The following is a 12,690-nucleotide window of genomic DNA, read 5'->3' as shown; positions in this document are numbered from 1 at the left end:
TCCCTTCCTGATTTACAAAGTGTGGTGGAAGCACTGAGGGAAAAGCACATCTAGCCCATGGCTTCACAGGTTTGATCTGACCATGCCTTCCTTAAGTATCAGATTAGAGTTATTGGTATTATTTCTTCACAAAAGGAATTCCCTGGTTAGACGAAGCAAGGATGTGGTCATTAATATGCTCTGCTTCTCGGCATCTCCCATGGTCTTGGTGGGAGGGTGGCTCTTGTCTGTCAAGGCAAGGTAGCTTGCACTGCAGGTTTGTGCAGAAGTCGTTTCCAGAAAAAGCAGCTTCCACTGGGGAGTCTGGACTCACCTGATTTGGATTAAACTTTTACAGCCAGCCATCATTCCCTCCACCAGGCCCTCCCTCAGTAATTGTTAGTTATAGCTTTGAAAACGTGTACTCAGCTTGACTTCTGTTCTGGATCAGTTGTAAATTCTCCCTGGACTTGGAGCAGAATGTGTTTGCTTGGGTTAATCAGGTATTTATGAGTTGACCTTTCCTGGTGAAAACCTAATTTTTTCCTCACGCCTGAGTGACTGCAGCAGGCTGAGGGCCTTGTTCTCAGACATTCCCGGAACCACTGGAAGTTGCCTCAGGTTTGGCTGCCCTTGTCCTCTGTACATGAGGACTGTGGGATCTGTCTGCCCCACAGCAGGGTGCCCAGCACCTTTCCCTTATCTCTTATGGAAAGACACTGGAAATACCACTCCCCTGTCTTTTATCATCATTTTAGACTTCAGGACTTTCTTTTCTGGTTTAGTTTCATGGGAGGAATTGTTAGACCGTCAGGTAGAAAAGGCTTCTTGCTTGCGAATTGAAGCCACGTGGCAAGAAGTGAGTAAAGAAGGTGTTCCTGGATGGGAGTGGTCCCGCACTGGGTAAGTTAGTTTGGGGCTCAAATGGGCCTGCTGACTTCTAGAGTCAGCAAGTGCCCTAGCTATGTCCTCAGTGCCTTCCTTGGGGGGCTGAGCATCACAAGGGAGATCTCAAATGTGGGAGCTGGGAAAAGGGAGAGGGTTAAGGAAAGGAATTAAGGAAAGAAAAGAGAACTTGGCTGAGCTACTGCCTCATGCCTGCTGCTTTAGACCAGTTATTCCTTTCATCGTCACAACAACCTTATGAAGTTTACGGACAATGAAACTGAAGCCCAGAGAGGTTAAGCAACTTTCCCAAGGTCACAGGGCTGGTGAATGATAATGGTAGTAGTTATCATCTGTTGTATGTTGGGAAGGCACCTGCCAAGTTTCTTTTTTTAATGTGCTTACCATCAGCCTGTGAAAGATTGTTATTATTTCTGTACTGCAAATGAGGAAAGTGGGAATTAGAGAGTTTTGGTTGCTTCATGAAGGTCACTGATGTGGCAGTCAGTGCGGGGATTTGAATTCAGAGTCCTGTGATGGCAAAGCTTGTGTCTTGATGTTCATGTCACTGCAGACAGAAGAGTTAGGATTCAAATGCAGTCGTGAGGGCAAGGTTCATGTCTTTATCCATAATGCCATCTCCCTAACCTCTACAGCGCCTGCCACATTGTTAGTGCTCAACAGGTGTTTGCTGTCAAATCCATCTCTGCTCTCCCCTGTTGCTCCCTGTTGCCAGTGAGCGGCATCTTGCCCCAGCCCCTTGGCCTGACTGTCTTCTCTCCACAGTCTGGCCTGACCCTGCCTGTGCACTGTGGCCTCCCTGCCCTCCCAGAGCACAGCATCTGATCAGCACTGTTAGTCTCCTGCTGCTTCATCTTCTTCCCGCCGGCTGTACATTTCTGCTGTCATCATCCTCTAGTCCTGTCCATTCTTTTCTGTGTGGTGTCTCTGACTGATCCCAGAGATTCCCCTTTCGAGACTGTAATCTTCCAGGTCTGTGTCATATAATTTGGTACCTAATTATCTACTCTTTCACCTTCTAATTGTTTCATGGACATTAATCTTCTCTCCAGCCAGCTGGTGGTAGTCCTATTATAATGACCCCACAGTTACTTTTTCCTTTGCACTTTACAAAGCCCTCTCCTGTTCAAGATGAGTCTTTCTGGGGCGGCTGGGTGGCTCAGATGGTTGGGCGTCTACCCTTGGCTTAGGTCATGATCTCCAGGTCCTGGATCAACCCCCATGTCGGGCTCCCAGCTCACTGGGGAGTCTGTTTCTGCTTCTCCCTCTGCCTCTCCCCTTCCCTCTGTCTCTCCCCCTGCTTGTGCTCTCTTTGTCTCTCTCACTCTCAAATGAATAAATAAAATCTTTAAAAAAAAAAAAGATGAGCCTTTCTGTCCATCACACCCATAGCAAACCTGTGAGATATGATGGTAGGGGGGGTTATTATTTCTGTACTATAACAGAGAAAACAAATGCAAAAAGTCAGACAACTTCTCAAGGTCATATAACTATTTGGGGACACAACTGAGGCTAGGTCTCAGCTCTACTGATTTCTGGCTTTGTGTGTTGTTTGCTATTCCTTCCACATGAGTATTTGCCCCTGGCATTTCCCAGGACCCTGCCTTCGAGGGCCATCTAAGGTGGAACATCTACATTTGGGTGTTCAGGAGGCGTGACTGGTGACCCAGGGAATGCCGGGGAAACCCAGAGAGCAGTTTCAGGTACGTCTCCGAGGTGTTGGTGCCCTGGGTTGCTACTGCCTGAGAGAAGTTCTGACCCTGTGGCGGCCAGGGTTAGTGTTCAGCTGACAAGCCCTGATTTATTTTGTGTGGTCAGAGCATTCTCCCACAGACGTCCAGGAAATAGGGCAGGATGTGTGAAGCTGCACAATTTCGTGGTGTGGCAGTGGCGTGAGCTTGGGGAGCAAGCAGCCTAGAGCTTAAAATCTGGCTTTGCTGTTGTTTATTAGTCACTTGGCCCTGGAGAAATTGTTAATCTGTATGAGTCTTAATGCTACTATGAGAATGTATTTAAGGGCTACATGATGGCTCTTAAAGGAGGTATTTGTTGGTGGGTTTTACTGTCCGTGTTATTTTAAGTGTAAGGCATGAGGAGCCTGAGGAGGACATGCCTATGACCCTTGCAGGTTATTCCCTGTGGTGTGGTTGCGGGCATGATGAACTGGAATATGGGGCCTGATGTCTCTAGTCTCTATTGACTGCTGTGCGCAATGCAAATGGCTTTTGGACAGCAGAGGGATGGCTTCAGAGTCAAAACTTTGCTGGTAAAATCCTTGTTTTCCTGAAAAACTTTGGCATTAGAATTGTTGCTTGCGAAAAATCAAGGACATGTTCTTCTTTTTTTAAAAAAAATAATTTATTTATTTAATAGAGAAAGCATGTGAGAGAGAGCACAAGCAGGGGGAGGGAGAAGGGGGAAGAGGAAGGGGGACGGGCAGAGGGACAAGCAGGCTTCTGGTTGAGCAGGGAGCCCAATGAGGGGCTTGATCCCAAGACCCTGGGATCATGACCTGAGCCAAGGGTAGATGCTTAACCGACTGAGCCACCCAGGTGCCCAAGAACACAGTTGTTATTGAGAGATTTCAGAAATCAAATGTTGCTCCAAATCTATTTTTTTAAAAAAGATTTTATTTATTTATTTCACAGACAGAGATCACAAGTAGGCAGAGAGGCAGACAGGGGTGGGGGAGGAAGCAGGCTCCCTGCTGAGCAGAGAGCCCAATGCCGGGCTCCATTCCAGGATACTGGGATCATGACCTGAGCTGAGGGCAGAGGCTTTAACCCACTGAGCCACCCAGGCATCCTGCTCCAAATCTATTTTTTAAATACTTCACTATTCTCCTTAAACCCCCATCATTCCCCAAAAGCAAATCAATCAGATTTAGATGATTGTGTGCCGACTGTATCTTCGGTCTACCTGGCCACCCAACCTCCAGCTCTTAGAGATAGCACTGCTCGGGACTGCTGCTTGAGGGGAGGTCATTAGGCGCCTTTCCCTGCTCTCCACCCATGACTGGGCTATGCTGTAAGGGAAACAGAACAAGTACCCACGGACCCTATTCAAAAAGGAGTTTGCTTTCTCATAGGAGACTTTAGAAGGCCTGACACAAGAAATAACTAGAACACAAGAGCAAAGGAATATAACTCATTGCTAAAATGGCAGGTTTGGATGCATTGGGACATGAGGGCAGGCTTTGTGGAAAGGCAGGAAGGAGAAGCTGGATGGAAAAACATTGGTGGATTCGAGTTTTTTAGAGTATGGTATCGTGGGCCATTCGCCTTTTTTTTTTTCCCTAACTCAGGTGAAATTCACATAACATCAAATTAACCATGCACATGTATGACTAAGTGGTATTTAGTACATTCACAATAGTCTGTCAGCAACATCTCTATCTAGTTCCAAACCATTTTTATACCCCCAAAGAATCCCGTACTCACTAAGCCGCCAATCTGCATTTTTTCTGTATGGATTTACTATTCTGGATATCTCATATGAATGGAATCTTAATATATGTTACCTTTTGTGCCTGGCTTTGGCTTAACATAGTATTCTGGAGGTTCATTTTTGTTTAGCATGTGGCATGTGGAATAAAGCAGTACTCCCTTCCTTTTTATAGGTAGCTGGTATTCCATTGTGTGTGTATACCATGATGTGTTTATTACTCTGTTGGCAGACACTTGGCTGTTTCCATCTTGTGGCTATTGTCATGGTGCTGCTATGAACATGTGTGTACATGTAGTTGTTTGAGTACTTGTTTTCAGGAGTAGAATTGCTGAATATATACCAGGAGTAGCATTGCTGGGTTGTGTGGTAATTCTATGTTTAAGTTTTTGAAGAACTGCCAAACTGTTTTCTAAAGTAGCTGTACCATTTTATACTCCCTCCCAATAGTATACAAGGGGGTCCAATTTCTCTACATTCTGACATTTGTTATTTTCTGGTGGTTTTTTTTTTTTTTTTTTTTTTTTTTGGTTATAGCCATCCAAGTGGGTGTGCAGTGGTATCTCATTGTGGATTTGATTTGCATTTGTCTGATGACTAATGATGTTGTCTTTTCCTCTGCTTCTTGGCCACTTGTACATCATCTTTGGAGAAATGTCTATTCAGATTCTTTGTCCATTTTTTAAAAAAATATTTTTATTTATTTACTTGACAGAGAGAGGAAGTACAAACAGGAAGAGTGGCAGGCAGAGGGAGAAGCAGTCTCCTCACCAACCAGGGAGCCTGATGTGGGGCTCAATTCCAGGACCCTGGGATCATGACCTGAGCTGAAGGCAGACGCTTAAGCACCTGGGAGCCTCTGGGGCACCCCTCATTGTCCATTTTTTAATTGGGTTTTGTTCTTGTTGAATTGTGTGATGGTTAATTTTATGTGGGCTGGGCTATGGGATTCCCAGAGAACTGATAAGACATTATTTCCTGGGTATGTCGGTGAGGTTGTCTTCAGGAGACATTAGTATGTGGATGAGGAGTAAGTAAAGAAGGCTACCCTCACCAATACCAGTAGGCATCATCCAGTCTCCTGAGGGCCTGAATAGAACCAAAAGGGGAGGAGGGTAAACTTCTTCTCATTGATTGAGCTGAGACATCCATCTTCTCCTGCTTTTCTACATCAGAGCTCCTAGTTCTCAGGCTTTAAACTTGGACTAGGACTTATACCATCACCCCACCACCTGGCCAAGCCCTTTGGACTTGTTCTGAATCACCAGCTTTCCTGATTCTCTGCAGATGGCAGATTGTGGGACTTTTTGGCCTCCATAACCATGTGAGTCAATTCCTATAATAAATTTTCTCTGATATATATATTTATACATATCTGTATCTCTCTTTCTGTCTGTATATACAGACAGAAATGTTATGTTTCTCTCTGCCACCTAGCCCCCACATTGGGCTCTGTTCAGCTGGGAGTCTGCTTAGGATTCTGTCTCTCCCTCACCCTGTGCCCCTCCATCTCTCCCTTCTCTAAAATAAATAAGTGAATCTTTTAAATACATAAACTTATTTATTTAGGATATATAAATAAATTATTTATTATATATATCTATATATCTTTTATGTTTCTCAGCCTATGATCATACTTTTTCTTTTGTCTGGAATATCCTTCCCTTCTTCTGGTGGCTGAGATTATAATTGTTCTTCCCAGCTAAGGTCAAATGTTACCCCTCTGAGAAGCTTTACTAACCCCTTTCTCCTCCTTATGCCACTAGTTAGGTACTCTTTGCTGTGAACATCTCTATAATGGTATACTTTTTTATTGTCTGCCTCAAACCATGAGAATATCTGGGTTCTTCTGTCCCTGTACTTTTGTGACTTAGCAAAATTACTTAAATTTTCAAGGTTAGGGTTTCTTAATGTATAAAATGGTAGCAGGAACTGCCTTGAGATTGTGGGGAGAATTGTACAGATTCAGTGAGTGATTGGACATTGAAAGTGTTTTCTTAAATGGTGAGCAGCATGATGCTTGACTCTGCCCTTTCTAAGTCGAGAGAATGAGTGAACAGTGTGGGAGCCAGTCAGATGTTTTCAGCACCTGCAAGGCGAAAGGTGTTGTACATGAATGTTTGTAGTAGCATTATTTATAGTGGCCAAAAAGTGGAGACAACCCAAGTGTCCATCAACTGATGAATAAACAAAAGATATATCTGTATAATGGAATATTATGCAGCCATAAAATGGAACAGAGTACTGATACATGCTACAACATGGATGAACCTTGAAAAATTTTGTTAAGTGAAAAGACAATGTATTATATGATTCCATTTATTGGAATGTCCAGGATAGGCATATCTATATAGACAAGAAAGTAGATTGGAGGTTGGTGGGGGCTAGGTGGCAGGAGTAATGGAGAGTGATTGCTAATGGGCATGGGATTTATTTTAGGGTGATGGAAATGTTTTGAAATTAGATCGTGGTGATGGCTGCCTTGTTTTGTGAATATACTGAAAAACATTGAATTGTACCTTTATTATTATTATTTTTTAAGATTTTATTTATTTATGTGAGAGAGAAAATGATAGAGAGAGAGAACATGAGAGGGGAGAAGGTCAGAGGGAGAAGCAGACTCCCTGCTGAGCAGGGAGCCCGATGCGGGACTTGATCCTGTGACTCCAGGATCATGACCTGAGCCGAAGGCAGTTGCCCAACCAACTGAGCCACCCAGGTGCCCCTGAATTGTACCTTTAAAATGGTGAATTGGGGACACCTGGGTGACTCAGTGGGTTAAAGCCTCTGCCTTCGGCTCAGGTCATGATCCCAGGGTCCTGGGATTGAGCCCCACATCAGGTTCTCTGCTCAGCAGGGAGCCTGCTTCCCTCTCTCATCTCTGCCTGCTTCTCTGCCTACTTGTGATCTCTGTCCAATAAATAAGTAAAATCTTAAAAAAAATGGTGAATTGTATGGCATGCAAATTATATCTCAATAAAATAAAAAATAACTTGGATTTGCTAAAAACTGTTGGTTTGAACACAGTTGTAGAAATTTATCATTTATTTTCTTTCTGATTGGAAGTCTTCTCCCAGCCCACAAAGGTGAGGACTTATGGACCCCTTCCCAGTTTTAGATGTGAACCTGAACATGATTTGGGGCTTGGGCCCACCAGTGGGTGGGTTGGAGATGCAACATTGTCCTCCTTTGATTCAAGGGACTTTTCTTGCGTTTGGCTGGGAGAAGTATGGATGAATCACTCCTTATAGTCTGATGTGGGATGTGAAGAGTGAGCTGTCATCTCTGTTCTGATGACATCTTGAGTATCACAGTTGTAGATCCAAATATAGGTGCTGAACCATTTGCCCTGAATTCTTCATGGAGAATTCCCTGAGAACCAGTGGAGGATAGGGAGAAAAACAGATAATCGAAGCTTGTGGGAGCAACCAGGTGAAACCAGGTGACAGACACCAGTGACAGATACTTTTTTCATCTTCTTACAGATCAGCTATTGAGAGCTCAAGGTAAGTTTTTTTTCTTTCTTTCTTTCTTTCTTTTTTTTAAGATTTTATTTATTTATTTGACAGAGGGAGATCACAAGTAGGCAGAGAGGCAGGCAGAGAGAGAGAGAGAGGAGGAAGCAGGCTCCCTGCTGAGCAGAGAGCTCAACACGATGTGGGGCTTGATCCCAGGACCCTGAGATCATGACCTGAGCTGAAGGCAGATGCTTAACCATCTGAGCCACCCAGGTGCTCCAACTTTTTTTTTTTTTTTCCCTTTTTAGTCTGTAAACACTTTTTGGTGGGCTCTCATATGGCCATTCCACTGATTGTGTCCTGAAGGAGTTCCCAAACAGACCCCGGAGGTGAAACAGATTTCTAGGATGCCTGGGGTCCAGGGAATGGTTCAGCTGGGATGCATACTGTCAGAGGAGGGAGAGATGGCTGTGAGCTGGATGATGAGAGGAAGCCTAGGAAAGCCAGCCAGAACCCAAGACTGGCGGATAGCGTACACTTGGGACAACAGGGAGAGCAAGGCAGGATACATTCTTGTCTTTGTACTTGCTGTCTTGTCAATGTTCCTGCTTACTTTCACTCTACAGTAAACCGGCGTTTGAGCACCTACTCTGAGGCTGTCTTGGTACTGGACAAAACTAGAGACGTGGACATTATAAGATGTGGGACCTGCCTTTTGAAATGCTTAATATTTTGGGGAACACAGAGATGGGAAGAGTTGACTCTAGTGTCCTGGGTCAGGGTGCATAACGGGCATGGGCTGGGTGTGCAAGACTGTGGACTGACTGACTCTGATTTGGGATTAGGGAAGTCTTCATTAGGCAGCCGTTGAGACAGGGCCTCCATAGAGGAACCTCTTAAGGTCATTTCCAGAAGGTGGAGCAGAGGTCTAGAGTGCTTCTTTGTCAGGTGTGGGCCTTTGATTTTGCCCTCACATCTGTGTCCAGGAATAGTGCCCTCCCTGCTCTCTCCTCCCTTCAGTGCTTGGCTGACTGTGGAAGGCCCTTCCCTGTCCTGCACTTGTTCCATTGCTGTTTTGGGAAGATGAAGCCTGAGAGGTGCCAGAGGTATGCCAGTTGCTATGGGGCTGGAAACAGGTGAGGCCTCTGGCCTGGTTGAGTTCAGGAGTGAGGGGTTTGTCCTCTTGAGCCAGCTTAAGGCCTGCCTTTGCTCTGAAACTGGATAAGTAGTCCACACAGCTTGTTTTTCATTTGGGGCTATTTTCAGCCCTGGAGCCCAGCAAGGTGGAATGATTAAGATGCTTTTGTCGGGTCCAAGCTTTTGCCAGATTGTATTTGCCAGGATATAGACCCAGTCATTTCCCAGGAGGAAATGGAAGAAGCACTTTGCTCTCCTATCAGTGGGTACTCATGGACACTCAAAGGTGGGTGTTCAGCTTAATATTGCAACCCAGGTCCTAAATGGAGATGCGGTAGTTTGGAACATTGCTGTATGGTCCCTAAAGCAGTTTTGAGGAACTCATCTGGATCCTTCTGGCATTTTTATGATCATTGCGATGGCTGGGTTCTACTGGGGGAGGGGCTCTCTCAAAAGGTCGACACCGGATGCTGGCCAGGGACTCGATCTTTTCGATGCCAGTGCGTCTCTAGGACCAACAGAACAGATAGCTCCTTCTTGCTCTACAGGCAAGTGACCCATCCGTGGTCCACGTCCGAGTCTTCCCTGGAGATCCCTGTTGAGTGAGTGCTTCTTGTGTGCCGGGCAGCTTGGGTGGGTCCCAGGCTAGATGCTGAGTTTGTACCTGAGATACCCAGGACGAAATCAGCACAGTGCTCTGCACAAAAATAAATACTTGTGGTTTAGTATACATTGGTCTACGAACATAACAAAACTAAAACCAAAATAGTTTTTACAAGAACTCAGAAGGGTTGTGAGGAGGGCGCTAGTAGTCATTGGGTGTGCCTGCTATGTGCCAGGTCCTGTGGTAAGTCTAACTCTCTATACATCCTTCTGAGGTGATTGTTGTCATCAATATCTTACATGCACAGATGAGAGCTTCATTACTTGGCCACAGTCACTTTTTGTCAGCCTTACCTCGATGCTTTGCTGAGGATCTGCGTCTTGGCATGGCAAGATGGACTAAGTGTGCCTCATTTTCAGTATTAGGTGGCGAGTGGGGTGAAGGGCTAGTGTGAGTCTTTTTGAAGTCAGCAGGCGGTACTGCTATGTGCCTAGGCAGGTTGCGGATAATATAGGTAAGGGTAATAAAATGTGTATAACCTCGAGGAAGTGCCATCTCATGGGATGATAGGTATATAGATATTATAGGATCTAGGTATAAAGGAGCCATTAAAGCAAGGTGGGGCCCCTTCATTTTGTGAGGGGTATGTGGCTGCCAGCTGTTACGGGGAGACCTTTACCTGAGCTCTGCTCCATCCCTGCAGCTTCTCAGAGTGATCTTCCTCACTGCTTGACCGTGTGTTTCAACAGTGTTATGAGTCTTACCTTGTAATTTCTTGAGACTAGATGCTCATTTTTTCTTGCCACCACTTAGCCTTGGGTTGCGTAGCCACTCGGGATCTAAACTGCCTTGTCTGTAAAATGAAGCTAGTGATAGGTATATTACAGTCTGAAAGCAGGGACCAAACCAGGTGTTGATCTCTGGAGATTCCCCTTGTTCTCCCAACTCTGTGATTTCTGTGATCAGACCTGTCTGGTCCTAATACAGGGCTGGGCATCTAGGGGGCTTGGAATTAAGTTTGTCACAGAGGTTACAGAGAATATTTTATGGCACCTCAGAATTCTAATACTTTTCTGTCACCACCGTTAGACCCCGCAGTAATGACAGAAGCTCTTGGCTTCTCCTGGCCAGTCTCGTGGACTAAATCAGTGTTTCTAGCCTGAAGGTAAGGATGTGACTGAAGTCTTAAGTTCAACAGGCTATTGCATGTACATATGTTTTCTAGTGTGGTGTCTTTCATTGGCAGCTGTGTCAGTTAGAGCTAGTGGTTTCCTTTTTGCTTCTGGAAGGTACAGCCTAAGCAATGGAATGGGACCCCACCCTTAGGATAGTCACTTTTTCAGGCACTGGGGCAGAAGTCTACAGTTCCATGAAACACTGGTCATACATAGTACCCACCTGAACTCTAAACTTGTAAAATAGTCAATTTTGGTATAAGACTTGGGGTGGGGGTCCCAAGATACCTAGCAGGAGGTCGCAGAAACTGAGCTACAGCTAAGTCCATCATTAACTAATCAGACAGTTAATAATAATAAAAATCATAATGCTAATTGTTAATAATAAAAACACATGTATATTGAGTACTTCTGTGTTTTGTACAATTATTATTTGTCTTATTTAATTCTCACAATAACCAGTGAGATAGATACTGATATTTTCATTTTATACATGAGGAATCTAAGGTCACATATCTAGTAACTGGTGTAAGTGGGACTAATTAGAGATTTAATGTTCTAAATCCAAGGCCTGTGTTTTTAACCATTGCACTACGCTGCCTCCCCAGTGATCTGGGTGTATGCTTATAGTTCTGTGGGCAGGCTGCCTTGTTGGGAGGAAGTCGATGTAGTAACAGGTTGTTTCTTTCTCAGCACCTGAAAGAGTCATTTATTTTTGGAATGTGTGCTGAGTGCCAGGCACTGTTTAGATACCAGAGATACTAATTTTGTTAAGTTGTATTTTTATTTATTCAATTAAAAAAAAGTAATATAGCAAAAAGTAGAGGGCATTGAGCTGGATGTAGAATCCTGGCTCCACTTCTTACTAGCTTTGTGACCTTTGAATGGCTTACTCAGCTTCTCTTAAATCAATTAATATGTTGAAAGCTCTTAGAATAGTGTGTAGCCCAGGGTGAGTGCTCAATAAATGTTAGCTATTGTTGTTGTCATTATGATTATTTTGTGTGTGTGTGTGTGTGTGTGTAAGTAGACTCCATGCCCAGTGTGGGCCCAGTGTGGAGCCCAGTGCAGGTCTTGAACTCATGAGCCTGAGATGGAGACCTGGGCTGAGACCAAGAGTCTTTGCTTAACCGACTGAGCCACCCAGGTGTCCTGATGTTAGCTATTATTAATACTATTTATAAATTGAGGGCTAATAAATAGATCAGACTGTGGGAATACAGTGGTAAACAAGATAATTTCAACCCTGACCTTACAGAGTTTATAGCCTAGTGAAGAAAATAGATCTATTTATTAATTTATTTTTAAGCACATGTTTAACAGTATGATGAGTAGTGGAAAGAAGTGCAGAGTGGTGTGGGTTGCTGCAGAGAGGGACCACACAGCGTCTGAGGGCTCAGGAGTTTCTGAGTAAATGTCACAGGTGAGCCCTGGGGTGGAAAAGAAACAGCATAAACTCTGGAGCCTGACTACTCTGCCACTTATCCATGCCACTTTTGGCAAGTTACTTAATTAGTCTGTGCCTTTTATCTGAATAGTGAGGATAATAATAGTATCTATTTCACAAGGTAGTTATGAGGATTAATAGGTAATATTTGTAAAGTGCTTCGGGTAGTGCTTGGCATGTAGTAAGTAGTCTATAAATAGGTTAAATAAAATAAGTAGGTGAAGGACACTCTTTTTAAAGCATAAATCTTGGTATTCCTCTCTTTAAAATCTTATATTGTCCTGTCTTGTGGGTTAAAGTCTGTGTTCTTTAATATTGCAAATAATAGGATGATCATATCTTCCTGGGATAGACCTTATTTACAAATACTTTTCTGGCTCTCTTTTACTCTCAGAAGTGACCATGTTTTGGGGTTCAGTGGGTTGAGCATCTGACTCTTGATTTTGGCTTGCGTCATGATTCCAGGATCCTGAGATCAAGCCCCACTTTGGGCTCCATGCCCAGGGTGGAGTCTGCTTGAGATACTCTTTCTCCCTCTGC

General features: G+C 44.2%; 1 protein-coding gene across 5 annotated transcripts in view; it reads left to right on the top strand.

Moving 5' to 3' along the window:
* Positions 1 to 12,690, top strand: part of STIM1 (stromal interaction molecule 1) — a 190,912-nt gene that overhangs the window by 19,573 nt on the left and 158,649 nt on the right. The window contains exon 2 of one of the 5 annotated variants that reach the window (XM_045071452.1): positions 7,815 to 7,835. The exons of the other annotated variants lie outside the window; for them this stretch is intronic. Within the exon in view, the coding sequence (XP_044927387.1) occupies positions 7,815 to 7,835 (21 nt within the window). The remainder of the gene's footprint in view (positions 1 to 7,814; positions 7,836 to 12,690) is intronic. 5 annotated transcript variants of the gene reach the window in all.

The sequence above is a fragment of the Mustela putorius genome, unplaced genomic scaffold (assembly GCF_011764305.1).
Source record: "Mustela putorius furo isolate JIRA1106 unplaced genomic scaffold, ASM1176430v1.1 tig00003987_pilon_pilon_pilon, whole genome shotgun sequence".
In the NCBI taxonomy this organism is placed as follows: domain Eukaryota; kingdom Metazoa; phylum Chordata; class Mammalia; order Carnivora; family Mustelidae; genus Mustela; species Mustela putorius.
Note: the sequence above shows the minus strand (reverse complement) of the source record. Positions and strands in the feature narration are given on the sequence as shown.